The sequence below is a fragment of the Copidosoma floridanum genome, unplaced genomic scaffold (genome assembly GCF_036245765.1).
Source record: "Copidosoma floridanum isolate Cflo_tuat_1 unplaced genomic scaffold, Cflo_Japanese_pri ptg000009l, whole genome shotgun sequence".
Classification (NCBI taxonomy): domain Eukaryota; kingdom Metazoa; phylum Arthropoda; class Insecta; order Hymenoptera; family Encyrtidae; genus Copidosoma; species Copidosoma floridanum.
In genome coordinates, this window is record NW_028321886.1 from 1779488 (window position 1) to 1798979 (window position 19492).

The 19492-nt window shown below is 49.6% G+C and overlaps 1 protein-coding gene across 1 annotated transcript; it reads right to left on the reverse strand.

Annotated features, from left to right (window-relative positions):
• Window positions 1-2194: 2194 nt before the first annotated feature.
• Window positions 2195-18930, reverse strand: PlexB (plexin B). The gene is made up of 9 exons (XM_014357807.2): window positions 18606-18930; window positions 17275-17808; window positions 16600-16982; window positions 16116-16519; window positions 15106-15613; window positions 13008-14996; window positions 7952-9055; window positions 6649-7311; window positions 2195-2980 (listed from the first exon to the last, which is right to left on the reverse strand). The coding sequence occupies exons 1-9, from the start codon at window positions 18928-18930 to the stop codon at window positions 2873-2875; spliced, it is 6018 nt and encodes a 2005-aa protein (XP_014213293.2). The 3' UTR covers window positions 2195-2872.
• Between the last annotated feature and the right edge of the window lie 562 nt (window positions 18931-19492).

A 19492-nucleotide genomic window follows, 5' to 3' on the forward strand; every position in this document is an offset into this window, starting at 1 on the left:
ACATTTTTTTTTTTTTTTTTCCTTCCGCACGCATCTTCGCTCTCTCTCTCCCTCTATCTCTTGAGTAATGTATATATATCACATGGACTGCCACGCTCGGGGGCTCTCCTCCTCCTTCTTTTCGCCTTTTTCTTAATGAAACTTAATTAATCCTCGCCCTCTCTCTCTCTCTTTCACCTCCGGTCCCTCGCTCTCAGTCACTCGGTTGAAAAAATAAACGCGCGCGCGCGTACGTTATACCACGTACGAGGGGTATACACGTGCTTTTCGCGCTCACAAACTCTCGCTCTCTTTCTTCCTTTTACTCCACTCTTTTCTTTTTTTTTTTTTTTTTCTTTTTTTTTCCTCCCCCCACGTACGTTTTTAGCGCGCATACGCACATCATGCATACAAACAAACATCCAAGCACACCTTGTTGTACTCTGCGTGCAACGCTCCCCGAAGTAGACCATTAACGCGGAGCCTCCTGCGCCCCTCGCCGCCCTTCCTGCTACTACTTCATTCACGGACTCGGCTCTCGCTCGTTGCGCTGCTTAAAACTTAAACGGCCCGTGCTTTTAGTTCCCCGTATACATTCATAATATGCACGTGTAGCCTATACGTGTACGCGCGTGTCATATATATATATATATATATATATATATATATATATATATATATATATATAAGTACTCGCAATCTCGACCTTCTACCTCCAGGGGCTCTCGCGCGCGTATATGGGTTTTGGTATTATTTTTTATTTTATCTTTTCTTTTTTTTTTTTTTTTTTGCCCCTCCTATCCTTCCTTCTCCGCTCTTTCATACACTGCACGCGCAACGCACATAAGATAATAAACCCTCTCTCCCGCAACTCTCGCTATACATACGATTATATCCGTCCACAACACTCGGCTCCATTACTCGCTATATGCGCCAACTAACGCTTGTTTTTTTTTTTCTCCCTCCCTCCTTCGCTTTTATCCATCATCTCGGCTCTAAACCCCTATAGCTCGTCGTTCTCTTTTTTCTTTCCACACAGATAAACGTATAAATTTTTATTTAACTTTTTTTTTCTTTTTTTTTTTTTTTTTTTTTTCCTATTTGTTACGTAATCGTCATCGATCCCGTCATCATACGATATTTATTTTTATTTTTATATCCATTAATCATCTATTTTTTTTTATACTTCTCGTGCGTACGTGTGAATGTGTATATAATTATTTTCATGTATTTAAATATCTATATTCCATATTTATTTATTTATTTATTCAACATATCGACCAGTAATAATAATAATAATATCGTTACTGTTACGATATTTTATACATAATAGGCATAGCCACTCGTGCTCGGATCACAGACTTACTAGCTGCCGCGCGCTCATACGATACCCATACATATATAGGTACGTGCGCGCACGGACAGTTCCGTTGGACACTATGGCTCTTTTGTTTCTTCCCTCAGCTTTGTGGGTTTAATTTTTTGTCCCTCCGTTTATATCCTCCTCCCTTTTAATCAGTCCCTCCCCATCGCGTACACGACAAACAAACAAACACTCGCTCGCTCACGCGCGGACGATTGAACGAACAGGGGAACCGTTTGCGCGATCGCACTCGACTTGGGCTTAATTAAAAGCAATAGTAATGAAAAACAAAGAAAACAAAAACAAACACAAATAAAAAAAAAAAAAAAAAACCAAGGAACGATGTAGCACGGGCCAAAAAATAACGTGCGCATCCGTCTGTGTCTCTCCTGTCATTCTACGTGTACGCGCCGGTAGAGCACACGAGGAGCTTACGAGCGCGCTGATAAAATTAAAAAAAAAAAAAAAAAAAAAAAAAAAAAGGAAAAAAAAGGAAAAAAAAAACTAACGAGTGGAGCAGAAGCGACAAACATCCCCCTTTCGTCGGTGTCGTCCCTCGACGGCGCTCCGTTATAACACCGGGCGGCTCGACGACGCAGCTGGTACCTACGTGTATATACTATACACACGCTCGCTCTTCCGATAATTACGTACAAATCCATCTCCCGCGCGTCCCTCTCTCCTCTCCTAGCTGTCTCTCATCCGACATACACGCACACGCACGCTTACACCGTATATATACGCAAGACTTGTCGCATGTGCGTAATCGCGCAGCTAAAATTACGCCGTTCCATTATCATCGTCATCATTCTCCTTTCTAAATATGATTCGGCGCTTCATTTTTTTTTTTTTTTTTTTCCCCCACTTCCTCATCTCGCTCATCTCGCACGATAATTACACACCCACGCACGCTCACACTTTGCGTTGATTTTCATCAAAGACGGAAAACACTGTGCTTTCGTGTTGTATATAATATGTATATGTATATATATGTATTTTTCGAACTTAATACCAAAGGCTACGCTAATCGCTGCAACCGTAAATCATGTGTTATAAATTGTTGATATACTTAATTTCGGCAGCTGCAGCGACGCACGAGTGTTTCGTTTTTTCTTCTTCGCCCATCGCGTTTGTACAATATATATGTGTGTATATCTCTCCACTCGGCGCTATAGGGCCACGCTCATATCCATTACACGCGCATACAATATTTCACTACAAGGACAAATATATATATATACCTCCGGATAGCACTTCAACAACGAAGGCCGTCAGGGGCAGGGGGGGGGGAGTAAAAATATCGCGGCAGCGGGAGGAGGCACACTAGGACTCAGTGACGATGAGACGTGTATAATAATAATAATATTAATATAATAACGGTATGGCTCAGTGAAAGAGCGAGGCCGGCTCGCGAAGGACGGCGTGTCTGTTGAAGAGGAAAGAAGCCGGCCCGTAGTAGCCGATGTAGTCGCCGTTACCGTCGTCGTTGTCGTCCTCCTCGGGGTCGCGCACCTTGGCTCGGTGTTGCTGTCAGCAGGCGCTCGTCTCCTCGCCCTCGAGGGTGCACGCGACGTTCTCGAGCCGATGGGCCAGGTGGAGCTTCCGGCAGGCTGGATCTGTTTCCAGGGTCTCGAGGATCTGCGAGCACAAAGAAGAGGGAAAAAAAAAAAAAATAATAATAATAAATGATTTGCGGGCGCGTTGTTTAGTTTGGGGGAGGGGGGAAGCTTGCTTTTTTTTCATCGAGTAATTAAACGGCTCGGCGGAGCCTTTTTTTGCCGGGGGAGGGTGGTTTCGCCCCACAGAATTTCATCGATATCGGGCAATATTTCTTTTCTCCGTTGAGGAGCCCAAGCACGTGATGTGATGAACTGTGGGGTACAACTGTAGGTGTATATATAGTCACACGCAGACGGGAGCATCGGATACTCGGGTTATCGAATTTTTCCGCGTTTTTAATATTCGCGGAGGTAATCTCCGAGCTGGAAGGGAGCTGATAAACATTCCGGACGCGGTATAATACACGGTATCCTCGGTTCATCTTTCATTACTGTAATGGTCATTTTTTTCGTGGGGGAGGGATGATTATTTTTGGAAATTCTTGATCTTGGAAGGGTCGGAACGTTAATCTCATTAATCTTCCTCCTTTTACGGTTAAATAATCGGTACTGTCGATTGGGACAGAAATAAATCCACTCGATTGCCGATTAAGAACTCGTTCGCAGATGAAAATGTTTTCTGTGCAACAGTATTAATTTGACTGGTGAGAGTGAGAAAAAAAAAATCTTGAAAAAGTTCTACAACTTTTGCTCGTTGACAAAACGGTTGTGTAAAGTGTCAAAGAGAAAAGTTACAGCGAAAAAGAGGAGTATAGTGAAAGTATGGACAATCTGTTGCACTTTTATACAATTTTTTAAAATAAATGAACCATCATCCTGTTACAGTTGGATCAACAAAAACTTAATTTACTTGAATTGTGGCCTGGGAAAGTTCCTTACGCGTACAGAGCGTTGATTATACCCACGTAACGTTATGCCCTTTGAAAAAAAAAAAAAAAAAAAAAAAAAACCCGATGCTTTACATTAATTTCTCTTCCCAGAACAGATTCAGATTGAACAACTTTGGTAAAGTTGCGATAATTAAGTGCGCGGCGGTATTTCACTCGAACGCTTCTATTTTAAATGTTCCAATGGTTTTTATTATTTAAATGAATCGCGAATGGCTCGATACGTTTCCAGGACGAATAGGTACTATTTTTATCCGACAATAATTCAAAGTTTTATTTGCCGAAGGAAGGGAGAGGAAAAAAAATCTTTTTAGTTAACTATAATTAAAAATTTCACGACACGCGAGCTCGTCTTTTCCCTGCTTGTTTTGCCTAGCCGTTACAAGCTCATTTACAACACCATTTGGCTAACATCGTTACAGGAATAAAAAAAAGGGAATTTGATCATCACTCGATTAAAAAACCCACCCCCAGCTGTATTCATTTTTCACTCGAAAATTGTATTTTAATAAAATCCGCGCCCGCGAAACGAGCGAGTTCTCGACTCTCTCTCGGATATTAAAGTTTCATCACCCGATACCGAAAATCCAGTGTATGATATACATGTATACTCTCTCTCTCGCGCTTCAATTTACAATGCGCTCTTCGTTTCCAAAACCCCGAAATGGAGTTCGCTGCAACTTTTTTCCACCCAATAGTCCGCGCACTTAAAAGTGTACAGCCCAAATAAAAACCCCCGCCACGTTATCGCTCCTCGAAACCAAAAAAAGAAGAAAACTAGCGAAAAGAATCCTCTTTTTGCGATTTTTCCGAAAAACCAATAAAAAAAAAAAAAAAAAAAGGTACAGTAATAGCGCCAACTGTATACGCTACGGCGTACACTAGATTCATGCGGATCGCAAAAATAACACACCAAGTGACACGAATACTTGCTGCCTATACGACAAGCCGTACAAAAATAGAGAGCACCTCGGTGGAATCGAGTTTTAATATTACAGCAGCAGCCGTACACCCGATCTATACCATCATCATCCACAAAACAACGAACAACAAATACACCAACAACAATATTTACGCGATCGACCGACACAGTTTGTCATGGAAACCACGGGTGCCACGACCCCCTCGTGCTCTACATTATTTTAATTGTGCGCGCTCGACGAGACGCGAACAAATGGGTATCTCTATGGAGTCTTCCTTTTTTTTTTTCCTTTCGTTCCATCGGGGCAAGAAATAACAAGACGCCGGAAGAGCGCACGAATAACCGGAGAGAGAATACACACGTATGTGTACACTCGAAACGAGGGGGGATCCCGGTGAATGGGGGGTAAAGTCAGGGGTCACGGGTCGAGGTTTCCGGTCTGTTGGGCGGGCAATTAAGCCACCGCGAGTGTCGTCAATGTACATACACGAGTGAGTTGTTACCCGAAGGAGTCGATCGTCGATGGACCTTTTAAAATTTGCGACGGATGCGTGCATGGGTATATATCGCGCGCCCCTCTCTCGTACGGTGCAGTGGGCGTATCAGCGCGTCGGAGGGGCCGGTGCGTAATAGCTTTAATTGGCGCCCGAGTCGTAATTAAATCAAAAATCCGATAACTAATTTGATTAATCCGCCGTTTGAGAGCACCACCGGCCAACATATTATTATTGTCGTCGCTGGCGCGCGAAATACGTTGTTTTTTGTTTTTTTTTTTTTTTACCCCCGCAGTTCCTGTTCCCCGGAATGTCCATGTCGATTACGCTGGTAATGTGATTTTGAGCGCGGAAAATTCGAGCGGGTGCGCGCGTGCAAGGTACTTGTATGTGTTTTCGAATTTGAAATTAATTCAGGCCGACGTTCGTTTTGGGCGCGCCTATAATTATATCGTCGAAAACTCATCAATTTCCGATTATGGTAAAAATCGTAATTTAGGGCCATACGGGGAGTTCACGCGAGGGACGATTTAGCCACCGCGCGACGGCTACCTTAGCGTGAGCGGATTATTAAAATGGCTCTCGCTCTTTTTTTTTTTTTAATGATCGACGAAGGGGTCATTACCAGGGGTAGAGCGGGGGTGGGTAGCATCGTTATTTTTAACTATTTTCTTTTTTTTTTTTTTTTTTTTTTTTTTTTTTTTCTCTCCCCTTCGCTTCCCTGGGTTTTTAAGCGCGAGTTTTGAATAATAATGCAGATGACAATCTGCGCGCTTTCCGATGAAACTTTATTACTGTTATTTTTTTTTCCTTTTTTTTTCATCCCGACTCTATTATTCAGATTATTTCCCGAGCTAGCGAAAAGGGGTGGGGGTGGGGGGTAGAAAACCGGAGGACGAAAATACACGAGTTAACAATCGTATTACATTACAGAGAGAAGGAGGGGGGGGGAGAAGAAAACGCGATCAACGAGCTTGAAATATTAAAGATTTTTCCCTCGAAGCTTTTTTCGCAATCTCATCCATTGTAGCATAAATGTTTCGTCGTCGTCGTCGCTCTGCACCGAACAATGGCCATTTATAATTCACGTACAGAGTATGAATACAGAGGGACAATCAGAACGCGTAATACAGTATAGGGCTCATTGTGCCAGCGAGATGATCGACCGATTTTTTTTTTTTTTTTTCCCCCTCGCATTCGGCAAACGGACAATTATCCCATTAGCGCCAAAGGCGAAGGAGGGAAAACCTAGCAATTGCATATTTCATGTTGGCGCTTCATTGTTCGCCCCGTATTGTTAAGTAACGAAAAAAGCCGACACGCAAAAACGCCGAACCGGGAGTATGATAATTGAAATGATGGGAAAGAAAGGTCCGTCGCTCACCTCCCCGTAGTACTTGCTGACGTAGATGTAGAGCTCTTTGAGGGCCGCTATGACGTCAAACTCGTTGGCGTGCGAGGAGCTGAGTTGCTGCATGGCGCTCGACATCTCCTGATCCGTGATCTGCGGCAACCGCTGGACCTCGGCGTAAAACCGTCCCACCTTTTCCCGGTAATGGGGAATGTCCTTGGCGAACAGTAACTTGTTCGAGGGCGAGTCCTTGCCGAGCCTGTGCTCGCACGTCGAGCACGCGTCCATGAACGTCTGGGCGATGACCGACAGGCTCGAGTCCACGGTGCTCGACTTGTTGATGTCGAACATAAAGTCTGGATTCTTGATAAAGTTCACCCAGAAGCGCAGGGGCAGGCTGTTGGATTTCCACGCGTGCGGCACCTCCGGGTCGAGGATCCCGTGCTTGAGGGCCGCCTCGTCCAACAGGTCGAAGAGCCACTTGACCGCGCTCGGCAGGGCCTCGTTAGCCGTGAGAATCGTGTTGAGAAAGTCGTCGACGAACTTTTGCACGGTCCCCTTTGTCGAGAGCAATCGCGTGAGAAAGATTTCGGGTATGGCTTTGTGCGTCCGCTCGAGGTGCAGGCCCGGGGGTAGTTTGCCACTCGCGAATCCCATGCCCGTCGTCGCGTATTGGCTGTCCTCTATCGGCCTCACCTGCAACAGAGAAAAACACACAAACCGACTCTCTAGTTTATCCGATGCTTTTCAAAGGGCCGTGTGTCAACGAAAAATATGTATACATACACTTTAAAAGGAATTCGCGTTTTTAATAGAAAAAACTTTTTGGCAAAAACGTCTTACTCAAAGGTTCGGTTTTAATTAATATCGTGGTGCGTTGAAGTTTTAATTAAAAATTTTCTCGTGTGCTCTTGATTAAATGTTACAAAAACAAAAAAAAAAAAACTAAATGAAAAATAACGGAAGAATTGCCCGGAAAAATTGATGCCCACCCCTTCCTTGTCGTCCGCAAAAGAGCGTTGACGAGAGAAAGGGGATTTACTTCTTTTTTTTTTTTTTTTTAATCCCGCCCCCCTTCCGCGGTAATTATTCACCTGTCGGGCTTATTATTATTCAGCTTCAAAGGATTAAGCTGAGAGCACAGTAGCAGCCCCCCGAGGTCCATTTATTTTTGCCGCTGAAAAATTAACGCTCTCTCCGAGGATATAGGCACAAGAACTGTCATAAATCAAAAATGTTGGGCCAAAAAGATTTTCAAGTTCAAAAAAAAAGAAAAAAAAAAAGACACCTTGTCGCAGTGTTAATAGGTATACAATGGACAACAACGAGCACTCACCAAGTGATACAGCCTCTGTCTGGCCGCGTGGCCCGTATCCATGTCCCCGTTGGCAATAATCATGGGCGGCGAGTGCTGGCTGTCAAAGTAAATCGCGTTACCCGTCGAGTACATGCTCGTGGGACTGAGCAAGCCGTGATTCGGCGTCCCCGGCATGTGGAGATGGTGCCTACCGGCTGTCTGATGATTGTAGTGTTGGCCGTGCAGGTGCTGCTGGCTCGCGGATTTCGCGCACGTGTGGCAGGGTTGCTTGCACGATAGAGCAAAGCCGTCGTTCTGCCGCGGTATGAGCGACACGACCGCCGACTCCTTGACCCCGTAATGGGCGAGGGTGTTGATCTTGCGCCAATCGCCGCAGCCCTTGGTCGTGAGGTCCTCGTCCTGGAGGGTGAGGTGCCCACCCCGGCCGTGCCTCCACTCGAGGTCGACCTCGTGGATCGCGGGCCTCAGGGAGAACGGCGTGTTCTTGTACAAGGCGTCCAATATCTTGGACTTGACCTGGCCGATGGTGTCGCAGTCGAGGACCTTGCACTGGATCTTCTCGTCGAGGTCGTCTTGCACGACGTGCAGGCTGACCAGCGAGTGGTCGATCTGTTCGCGCAGCAAACGCTCCTCCGAGAGGGAGTAGCGGGCGTCGTGGGTGACGGCGTCGACGGGGCCCTTTTCGATCTGGTGCTTGATCGCCTTGAACAGGAGAAACAGGGAGGATCCCGCGTAGTCCCTCAGGTAGTTGTACATGCAGAGGGCCATCCAATTGGTGAGCATTTTTTCGACCACGGACTCGGTCCGGCGCAACATCAGCTGGGGGTGCTTCGTGTTGACGGACTTGTCGACCAGCCGTAGCATCAGGTGCATCAGTATGTCGGTCGCGTACTCCATCTTGCCCATGAGGACGATCATGAGGAGCGAGGCGACGTTCACCTTGTCCCGGATGTTGAAGTCGCTCTGGGACTCGAGGGTCTCGATGAAGCTCAGCACGAACGACTTGTTGTTCAACAGCTGCTCGAACTGCAGCATCGCCGCGTCGTAGTTTGTCCGCGTGACGTTGCTCCGCGTCCTCGGATCGTTCAAAATCGGATGGTCTATCACCCCCGGGAAAAACACCTACACACGGTCCATTCAAAACAAAACAGAGCATCTGTGGTTAACAATCATGTGAAAACAACCCCTCGAATACATTTGTTTTTGATGCGTCCTTTGTAGGTGTATATACTATTAAAAGTTTCGGCCGAGCTTAGGAGAAGCGGCAAACAAACCGAAATCTTTTTACTCGGCGCGTAGACGCACGGGAGCCGGGCGGGGGGGGGGGTATAACTTCCGCGGCGGTGGCTACAAGCTTGTGTATAGTCGCACATTTAAATTCAAAAGTTTCGCAAGGGAGAGGGAGGGAGTTTAGAAGCCCCCCGTGACTCGGCGGTGTGCAACGGTGGCGGTGGAAGAAAAAGGTATCCCGCCTCCGGGCTCCGTCTGCCGATGTCTCGTATACACCCAGATGGTGTGCCATCTTTCTCGTCGTCGCTATCGCGGCTGCATAATATATATGTATAAAACCCCCGACCACTGCCCGCGTACAATACCCCATACCGTCTCTTCGCTATCTCTGTGGCGTTGTGTGCAGGTGTGTATATAATATACAACGTATAGTAGGGGACGGTCTTTGCGACAACTTGCCGGAGATTTTAATATTTATCGAGAACAAAGAATTACGCGGTTAATTAAGATGCCGGGTTGTTTTGCCGAGAGCCACCGCGGGAAAGGGAGAATTATTAGTTTTGCCAAGAGGAAGGGTGTGTGTGTGTGTGTATACACAAGAGGGGGGATTTTTGTGAGAGGAAAGGAAGGCGTTTTGGGGAAAGTTAGTGGCGCGAGATAACGACGCCGGCCCGGCAAGTCACACACAGGCGGAGAAAAGAGCTCGGAGATACGTATCTCGGTAAGTAAGCGGAGCCGCTGATGGTTGATTTTGTAAATGGTGTGTAGGTACGGAGAGTAGGAGAGGCTACAACGTGTACAGCGGAAAAGAAGAAGAGCAACGTCCGTATACTCTTATCGAGGGAGGGCAATTAATTTTTGAATCTCTCTCTCTCTCTCTCTCTCTTGGAATTATCTAATCGCGTCTTGTCGAGAATGAAAGATGCTCGGCTCGTGTGTATATAGGGAAAGCAGAGTTTACGTTGCGCGTGAGTGCCTTTATGCGCATCAGGTATACGTATAGTATGTACGTCTGGAGGGAGTGGAATTTTAATGCCTCGTTACTTTTTCATACAAGCATTACTTGTGTACCAGCGTCCCGCTCGCTCTGGAGTCTCGTACCATCGCAGGTACATGTACGCGTGTATACACGGTAACTTTTTTAAATTTTTTTATCAGAAATAAAAACGTAAAAGCGTTAAACACGGCGACGATAAGACGCTGCTGGCGTTATGACGCTCCCTCTCTCTCTTTCTCTGGCTTAATGGCCTAATGATCTGTAATTCATAAACCATGATAGCAGCTCTTCTTCTTGTTCCATCTCCTCCTCCTCCTCGAGTGGCTCTCTGTCTTCCTCCCCCCCCCACCCCCAACCAACCAACCAACCCCCTTTTGTGTTGAATGCACGGGAGGAAAAACCGGCATCTTCACGGCGAAACGCAATTAAATTTTAATTTCGCCCCCTTCCCCCGTCCTCGAACCGCCCATCTCCCTTTCGAGGCTTCAATTATCGGGAAATGCCTCGCTCGGCCTTTATACATGATAGCCGCTCGTATCGGGGACCGGCGATCTTTGCGCCGGCGATGGAAAATTGTTTTGGAATCTCGCGAAAGGAAACATCCACGCCCGAGTATTTTGTAATTGAAACGCGACTCTCTGGTTTTCCAGATTCCTCCCCCCCCCCTTTTTTTTTTTTTTTTTCAAAGATTGCAATTTCAATCTCTCTATACATGCGTACACTGTTAACAAGGACGAGTTGCGACACGGGAAAAGAAAAAACCTTTTTGAAAAGGTAGGAAATCCAAATTAAACGAGGTTTTCGCGAGGGGAAAAAAAAAAAAAACATTTGCCGTTTTTCCCTTTAGCGGTAGAGATGTACAAACACACGTTAAAGAGAGAAGGATCGGCCAACAATAATCAGCTGAAAGCGCACGTAACGGACAATTCGCTAATGAGCTGGACTCTCCCCGGCCCTCCTAGTTTACCCAGCTAATTCTTTGTTTTCTTTCATTCCGGCCCGGCCTGGAAATTTTCTCCCCGGCGAAACAACGGCCCCGTATTAAATCATCCCTGATGCCCCTTTCGCCCGCTAAAGAGCTCAACAACCTCGCGATTTCCGGGAAAAAGAAATTTTAATAAATTTTATGAAATTCCCCGTCCCCCCTCCTCGCATCGCTCGAGCGGGAGCGCAGCGCAACATGTAACCCCGAGGGCGGACTCTCGAGGCCCTGCAATCTCTGCAGCTCTGTTTTATTAAAGCACGCGTGTGTACCGAAAAAGGAGCTGACCCCCCCCCAATCCCCCTCCTCCGACCTACGATGACGATAATAATGCCCAACCCATATATATACGGCAGGTTATTTAAATTTTTCAACAACAAAACTTTTGCGACCGCCCTTGTGTACGAGCATCACTGGCAGTGGCGAACGAGACGCTGACAAATTGGAATAACTTGGGAAAAGAGTTTGTGTATGTGAGTACGTAACCCACTCTCTCTCCCGGAGGAGCCATAAATCGAAACTTGGGGTATGGCCGAGGAAATTTAGAGCCGCCGCTCCAACCAAACGCGCGTCCAAAAATCTCTTCGGGACAACGCGTTACGATATGTGTATAAAGTGCGGGACAACATATGTGGTGGTTGTGTGTACACAGGAACCGGGGAGATGATGCGCTTTACCGCCCTTTCCCCCTCCGGAAAATCTTCTTGCCGTCGGGGAAAGAAGGAGGCCTTTTTTTTTTTTCTCTTCCTTCCTCCGGGAAGCAACTTTTCCCGACTTTCTAATTCTTTTTTTTTTTTTTTTTTTTTTTTTTCTTTTTCCTTCGCTCCCCGCGAGCTTTTTTCAACAGCTGCGCGCGACACTTTTCATCATTATGTTCCCTCCACCACTCGGATATGGAATTAAAGTTTTATGGACCCACCGTATATAATGTACAAGTCGGTTCGGTGCCCATCCCTTTTGGCCCGGGAGGTATCGGCGAAACGGATAAAAGTTTCATCTTCGAATGATACTTGGCGCGCTTTCAAAAATTCAAGACCATAGAGTCCCCACCCCCACCCCCCTTCTAAGGGAATTTGATGTGTTTTATTGAGCGGTGTCTTGGCGAAATTAAACCGAGGCGTCGGGGTAGAATGTGGGCCAATCTCGCGTTCAACGTCTTTGCAAAAAGAAAAATAAAGGGATGACCCACCGGTGGCGAGAAGGGAAATATAACCGGATTAGCCGAGGGATCGAGACGAGCGAAAAGTTTTAACGAGCAAAGAATTGGGTTTCCAAAGCCGCGGCTCTGTCTCCTCGAATTAATTGCGACGAAATCGATGCTGGTGCCACGCGGGCCGCGGAATAATGGTATACCAATGTTTTCAAAAGCAGGCTCCGCTCCTCTTCAATTATCATCACCAAGTCGCCGGGTTGTGGTTGTTGGAATATGCGCTCACCCCCTGCCCCCGAGTTTTTAAGATGATTAAAAAAAAAAAAAAAATGAAAGGAAAAAAAAAGGAGGACCCCACTCACGCGTGCAAGATAGTTTCGTCGAGTGAATTACATTTTAAAAGTTTTGGCGAGAAACCTCGTTCCTTATTAACGCGCGCGCGACAAACTCTGCGTGTATTTAAATGCGAGTCTCTTTAAGCAGAGGGTGGGAAAAGAAGAGGCGAGGGGAAGGCACTCTGCTCTGAATCTATAATTTACGAGAGAGCCCATTTGCACTTTGGATTTAAATACGTGATGGTGCACGCGGGGCAAACGAAAACAAACGAGTCGCGCGTGCACGAATCGTTGAATTTTGAGCGCGGCTCTCACTCACGCGCAAAACAAACAATGCACACACAAAATAATAGCGTAGGGGTATATAAGTAGGTGTGTACCTTCATTATGTAGTTCTTGTGGTCGAGGGTTGGTATGCCCGAGGACTCGAGATCGGCAGTGAGGTCGGTCATGTCGGTCTGCAGCTCGGCAAAGGCCTGCTTGCACTCCATCCTGACGTTGCTCTCGAGCGTGTCCATCTGTATCTGAATCCGTTTGTACTCGCGCTCGGCTTGCGTGCTCTTGCGCCGGTAGATCACGAGCACGAGGATGAAGATGAAGACGAGGCCAAAGGTGCCCGCCGCTATACCGGCTATGGCCTCGGGTGGTATGGGGTACGACTTGATCACGTCGTAGCGAAGGTAGCCGATCGGGAACCTCAAACTACGCCCGACCCGCACTACCACGAGAGGCAAGCCTTGCTCGGTCCTGAGGCCGTACTCGTCGGTTCCCGCAGGCTGCTGGTCCGGGGGCGTGCACACGAGCTGGCTCGTCGCCAGCGATGTCACGTTGCACAGTTGCGCGCCCACGGTCACGTTCACGTCGGACTCGTCGCTCGCGTAGTTCAGGTTCTCGCCCTCGATCACCAGGGTGTCGCCCTTGTAGAGCTTCACGTTGCGCGGAAACGGAAAGAACTTGGGATCCTCGACGTAGACGAGCCGCCGGCGTAGGCTCTGGGGCGCGTGTTTGTCGAGGTCGCGCACCGAGTCGACGCTGTCCATGACGAAGCCGATCTTTAAGGCGAGGCTCGGGCTGCTGCGCCCGTTGGCGGAGCGGCGTTTGCGTCGGCGATCGTTGCGTTGCCCGTCGAGCGCCACATTGTAGAACCGGCCTACGGCACTGGGACTCGGGCACTCCATCTGCGTGGGGTTGAGGACCGTGCACACGGTCCGGTTGACCGGGACGCTCTCCTTCTCGAAGTAGACAAACATCTCGGGCTTTTGGATCGTGTCGAGGTTTGTGCCGTGCACGGTGATCATGCGGCCCCCCGTGGCGAAGCTCTCGAGCGGCTTGATGTCCATGATCGTCGGGTCAGGCGTGTACCTGAACGGGTAGCCCTCGAGGGTGCGATTGGCCCCGTCAATGCTGAGGGTGAGCCGCGACACGGGACGAACGCGGCCCGAGCGACTGGTCACGCAGGTGAGCCTCGTGCTGCTGGCTTGGGTCGCGTTCACCAGACAGGGCAGCTCGTCGAGGTAGGCCGATATCGTGCTGCCGATGTTGAGGTACTGACCGGTGATGGCGAGACTCGTGCCGCCGCTCTGGGGCCCGACTTTCGGGTGGACGCCCGTCAGCCGAATGTCCTTGTAATTGAAGTAGACGGTGCTCTTGGTGTATCCGGCCTTGTTGCCGACTATGACGGCCGCCTGGTCCGTCGGCTCGTGCCGGCTCGTTCGGCAAACAATGCGCACCGAGATCTTGTAGTCGACGAGGGTGCAGTTAGCGCTGCCGATTCTTATCTTGCCCTCGACGTCCGCCTCCCGCAGACCGAGATTGCTACCCTCTATCGTGACGAGGGTGCCGCCCTCGATGGGCCCGCTCAGCGGTTTGATCATGTCGATCCTGGGCTTCGGGCACTCGCTCGACAGTTGATTCAGGCACGAGTCGCGGTAGACGCAGCTGTTGCCGCACCACGTGCACTCAAAGTGCCGCTCCCGGGTCACGCAGAGCGAACAATCGGCGTGCTCGCGGTGCGAGCCGAGGACCTCGCACTTGTATAGGATGATGGTGGTGCGGTCGACGTAGTGGTTGGTGTTCCACATGACCATCACCTCGGCCTCGTACTCACCTTTCTGGGCCTCGTACGAGTAGACGGTCTTGTCGCAGACGATGTACCGGCTACTGTTGACCCGCGCCTGCACTCGCAAGTGCGCGCCCTCGATCTTCACGAAGCACTGGAAACCGGTGTGGCCGACCTGGGGATGCGGTAGGTTTTCCACCTCGAGGGTTATTTCCTTGGGCACGTTGTTTGGCAGCATCAGGGGCTTCTCGCGACGAACGAACCGGGGACAGTACTGGACGCCGTGGGCCGCGAGATTCGCCTGCACGCTCTGCAATTGGGGGAAAAAAAAAAAAAAACACGATTTTCGCAAACAAAGCCGGGGGGGGGGGGCGGGGGCAACGAAAAGGGAGGAACAATATACTGGTAAGAGGACTCACGTTCTCGCTGGATATGATGTTCCCCTGGCACTCGGTGGTGTTGTGGGTGCACTTGTTGTCGTAGACGCACCAGCTGCAGCTCCACTGCGCCCTGACGCACTCTGAGCAAATGTTGTGCCTCGAGCAGTCAAAGTAGGCAAAATTCCGCGAGACAAAGTCCTTGTTGATCTCGCTCGACCTGACCGACAGGGGCACGAGCACGTGGTCCGCGTCCTTGGGAATGTTGGGCCGGGCGTCGACCGGTGGCGTTGGACAGGACAGGCCGTTCTTGGTCATGGCGGCGTCTATGGGATCGGCACCGCCAAAAATGCACTGGTAGTTGTTGCCCGAGGGCAGATCGGGCAGGGTGCGAATCGTCAACTGGACCGTCGTCATTTGCCTAATGGGTATGCGGTCGGGCAACACTTGCTCGAAGTCTATGCACTGCTGGCCGCTGCCCAGGGACAACCAGCGCGGGCTGCTGCGGTCCGCTCGATCGGCCTTTTTGCACTCGCGGCGAACCGTACACCTAGAGAAACACACACACCCACACACACATACCGTAAAGTTGTTTCGAGGTTTCCGAGTCTGATACTTTGGCGGGGGGGGGGAGAGGCAGCCGGGACACGGATGGAGCAAACCGATGGGCATTGATTTCGCCGGCAGCGGTCTCCGCGCATGTGTCGGTTCGCTCGTTAAACTTTTATCAAATTTATCTTCTCCCACGATGCAACAACGGCAATCGGGCTGCGGTCATTAAATATTCATTCGACGAGCGAATATAAACGAGCTCATTTATAATTGACTAGCTTTCAAAGTAAATACTCACGCGCTGAATGTCATAGAAATAAATCAATTATATTGCGCGCGAGCATAAAATACACATTAAAACGTGGGAGAAGGAGGGGGGAAAAAAAAAACTTGAACAAAACACAGCGTTGCATTAGCATACAAATGCGTGTCCTCTGTACAGATTATAGAGCCCGGGGGAGGAGTAGGGTGTAATTGCGTGTGAGTAGGAAGTAACTCACCGTTTCTCGAGCGAGCACCATCCGCAGTAGGGATCCCCGGCGGTGAGACAGCTGTTGCAGTTGGTGTAGCTGCCGCAGTGCTGGACCCGGACCTTGGATATCCTCGAGGTCGAGAGAACGTAGAGGTAGTCGCCGGCGGGCGCGACAGCGGTGTCAGGCAGGATGCGCCGGCCCTTGTCGACGAGCACGCTCTCGTAGACCGAAGCCTCGCTCGCCGACAGCAGGACCTTTTTCACGCTACCGCTGTCCGTGCCGAGGAAGGCCACGCTCTGGCTCTCGGTGTTCGCCAGGGCTACCGACGTCACGAACGTGTCCGGGAAATGAAGCACCGCTTGGCCGATTATCGGCGCAACGCCGGATATCTTGAGCCCGACCTCGCAAAAGTTGCCAATGTTGCCGCTCGACTGCACACGGGGACCCAGAAATGGTTGAGTTTTCAAAGGGAACGCCATAATTAAGGGGGAGGGGGATAGGCTCTCATTACCTGGGGACACTTGCCGTCCTGGATGGGGCCGCTGATGTAGTTCATGTTCCGGTACTTGATGCTGCTGTTGAAGCACATGTGTATATTCTCGTTGAACTTGGCCTCGATCTCCTGTAGACTGTAGACACAGAGGGCCGAGCGGGGCAGGGGCTCGCTGGTTATGCCCTTGCTCGGGGAGAACGTCGCGACAAAGACGGGCGAGCCCGTAGGTATGCCCAATTGGGAGGCGAGCTCGCGGCTCGCGGGCCCGATCTTCGCGTCCTGGACCAGTTTGTACGACTCGTTGTTGCGGCCACCATCTACGTTGCACTGCAGCGTCACCTCCGTGTAGCTGTCGTAGTTTGGATCGCTGATGCAGCTGCGCGCCAGGCGAGATATGTAGCCTGGAAGATGAAACATTGGGAGAGGTTTTTTTATTTTTTTTTATTTTTTTTTTCTCTCATTGAAGAATGTATCGAATGGAACGCAATGGGGCAACTTTCACGACACGGTACGTATATAATATGTTATACGGTGGGCAAACACGCGAACGCGCTGCCTCTTTAATCATCAGATATCTGTAATTGCAAGGCGCAAAGAGGAACGTTTAACTTGCAACAACATCATAAAATTGTATGGGGATTGTATTGGTATTTTAAGAAGGGAAAAAGAAAAGAAAAAAGAAAAGAAACCCACCTAGTTCTTCCTCCTCGGAAAGATACGAGGATTTCTGGACGAGGACAAAGTAGGCGTACTCGCTGGCGTTGAACCCGTAGACGTACTTGACGATAAAGTGATCCCGATACTTGACGTCGATGTGCAGGACCGGCTGCTTGTTGAACGTGAACTCGGCTATGTCGAGGGTGTCGAGGCGCCGTCCGGATATGGCTGGCACGTCGTGCCTGTACTCGGCGTTGTTGGTAAAGGTCGTGCCGACGTAGAGTATGTTGGAGCGTTGCCAGGTCGTGTAGCGCTCCGGGCCGATGAACGCGAACGTGGACGAGGTCTCGTCGTTGGCCGCGACGCCGAAGGTAAAGTTCTCCGGTTGGTGCTCGATGCTCGTCATGTTGCGCTTTTCGCAGGCACCCTGGTACACCGAGCCGCAAACAATGAGGCTACGGCTGTCGGGATCGGCAACCAGGACCTTGTTCACATTGTCCGTTGGTGTGGTCTCGATGTCCGCCGAACTGCAACCTCGGGCGTGACACTGGGGATTGTCGTGCCTCGGACCTGTGGGGGAGGGAGGCACACACATTGTGGTTGTTTGTTTGTTCGTCTACTGCGATACCCATGCTTCTCGTCGTCGACGCCGCGTTGGGCTAATTGAGCTCGGGGAGCACTAGACCAAGCAAACGGGGCGCGCGTACACAATATACATATATATATATACACACACCCCGCACCGGGTAAAGTTCCCGTCGGCTGATTTATTATTTAAATGGCCATTTCGTGTTTACGTAATCGAGAGAGAGAGAGAGAGAGCCCGGCTCCGTGATGTGTACGCAAGCACATAAGCGGCTTATAGCTATCCATCCGATACTATAATCAACAGGTCATTCGGGGGCCCTGTTTGGCATTAGAGCGGACTTTGCCCCGCTGGATTTTGTAAATGCAAATGAGTTATGGATTACCGCCAGCTGATGACGGTGTGGTGGTACCATGTATGTATATATATTATGTAACCTCCAGTGCAGCGCTACCGTATAATATCCTCCTGATTGAAATTTTCATAGTTAATGTCCGTCAATTGAAGATACGGCGGGCAGGTGATATGCTCTATGTACCCACAATACCGAGATTAGGCGCGCAATTTTCCCCAATGCGAAACTCGTACACTGCAAGGTAGATTTAACAGGAGCATGTGTGACCTTTCGGTAGGCAATTGATTCACGGTGTTTTTACTCATTAGTTAGGTATATTGTTGACCTCACCCGCGTCCAACTGCACCAGTTGAAAAAGTATACAGGTGTGTGTCGCGGAAGAGAAAAAGAAATAGGGGGGGGGGGAGGGGGTGGTAAATATCTTACCGGTGATGACGAGCTCCCTGAGCCGGAGATCCGGGTCGAGCTGCACGAGCCTGTTGACGGCGCCCGCGTACAATTGCCCGGACCTCGGGTCGAGCACCAGGTGGTTGAACCGGAGCTCCTCGTCGCGGGTCGCATTGTTAGTGTCGGGCGCGGCCGGGAACTGGGCGACGATGTGCTGGGGCTCGGTCGTCGGTGGACCGCTCGTCGAGCCATCATCGGCCCGGACGACAGCGCAGACTAGGAGGTAGAGGAGGGGAAAGAGAAGGGAGAAGGGCAACCGCGGCGGGGGAGGCACGAGCGGCCTCGCCGGGGGTAGGGGCTTCATTGGTCTCTGCTTTTGGGTCCGCGTGTGCACCCTCCTCATGGATTATATTTGCAAAGGGTGGGGAGTGGAGTTGAGTTACAGGGGATGGGAGTTGTGCGGGTGACAGGCTCTCTCGGAGCCAGCAGCTGCCGGCGGGTCGTAGAATTGTCGAGCCGGCGCGGCTCTTCTCTGCTCGTCGTCGTCGTCGTCGTTGCTATACTGCTACCACTGCTGCTGCTCATCTGGTGATGGTGCGGCTCTCCTCCTGTCATTGTTCACATGTGCGCCACCGGCTGCAAAACATATAATGAGAGAGAAAGCACTTAGAGTACGTGTACAAAGTGTACGAGTGTGTGTGTGTGTGTTGCGTTGTATATACCATGCACGTAGGTGTTAAATCTCTACTTCTCTCCTCCCCCTTTGCTGGGTACTATATATGGTTACTTTTTTTTCCCCTCCCTCTCTTTATCGCGCTCTTCACCGAGCCGATGGAAATTTTAGTACTCGCGGGGGCGTTTACACATGCGTGCGAAGAATGGGAGGGGGTACCACCTTATTATACACGCGCGTACTTTTATTATTT

Coding starts and splice junctions, on each gene's coding strand:
- PlexB (XM_014357807.2), bottom strand. CDS start 18,930: ATGAAGCCCCTACCCCCGGCGAGGCCGCTCGTGCCTCCCCCGCCGCGG. Junction 16,983..17,274: donor TTCCGAGGAGGAAGAACTAG/GTGGGTTTCTTT, acceptor TTCATCTTCCAG/GCTACATATCTCGCCTGGCG. Junction 14,997..15,105: donor ACATCATATCCAGCGAGAAC/GTGAGTCCTCTT, acceptor CCCCAATTGCAG/AGCGTGCAGGCGAATCTCGC.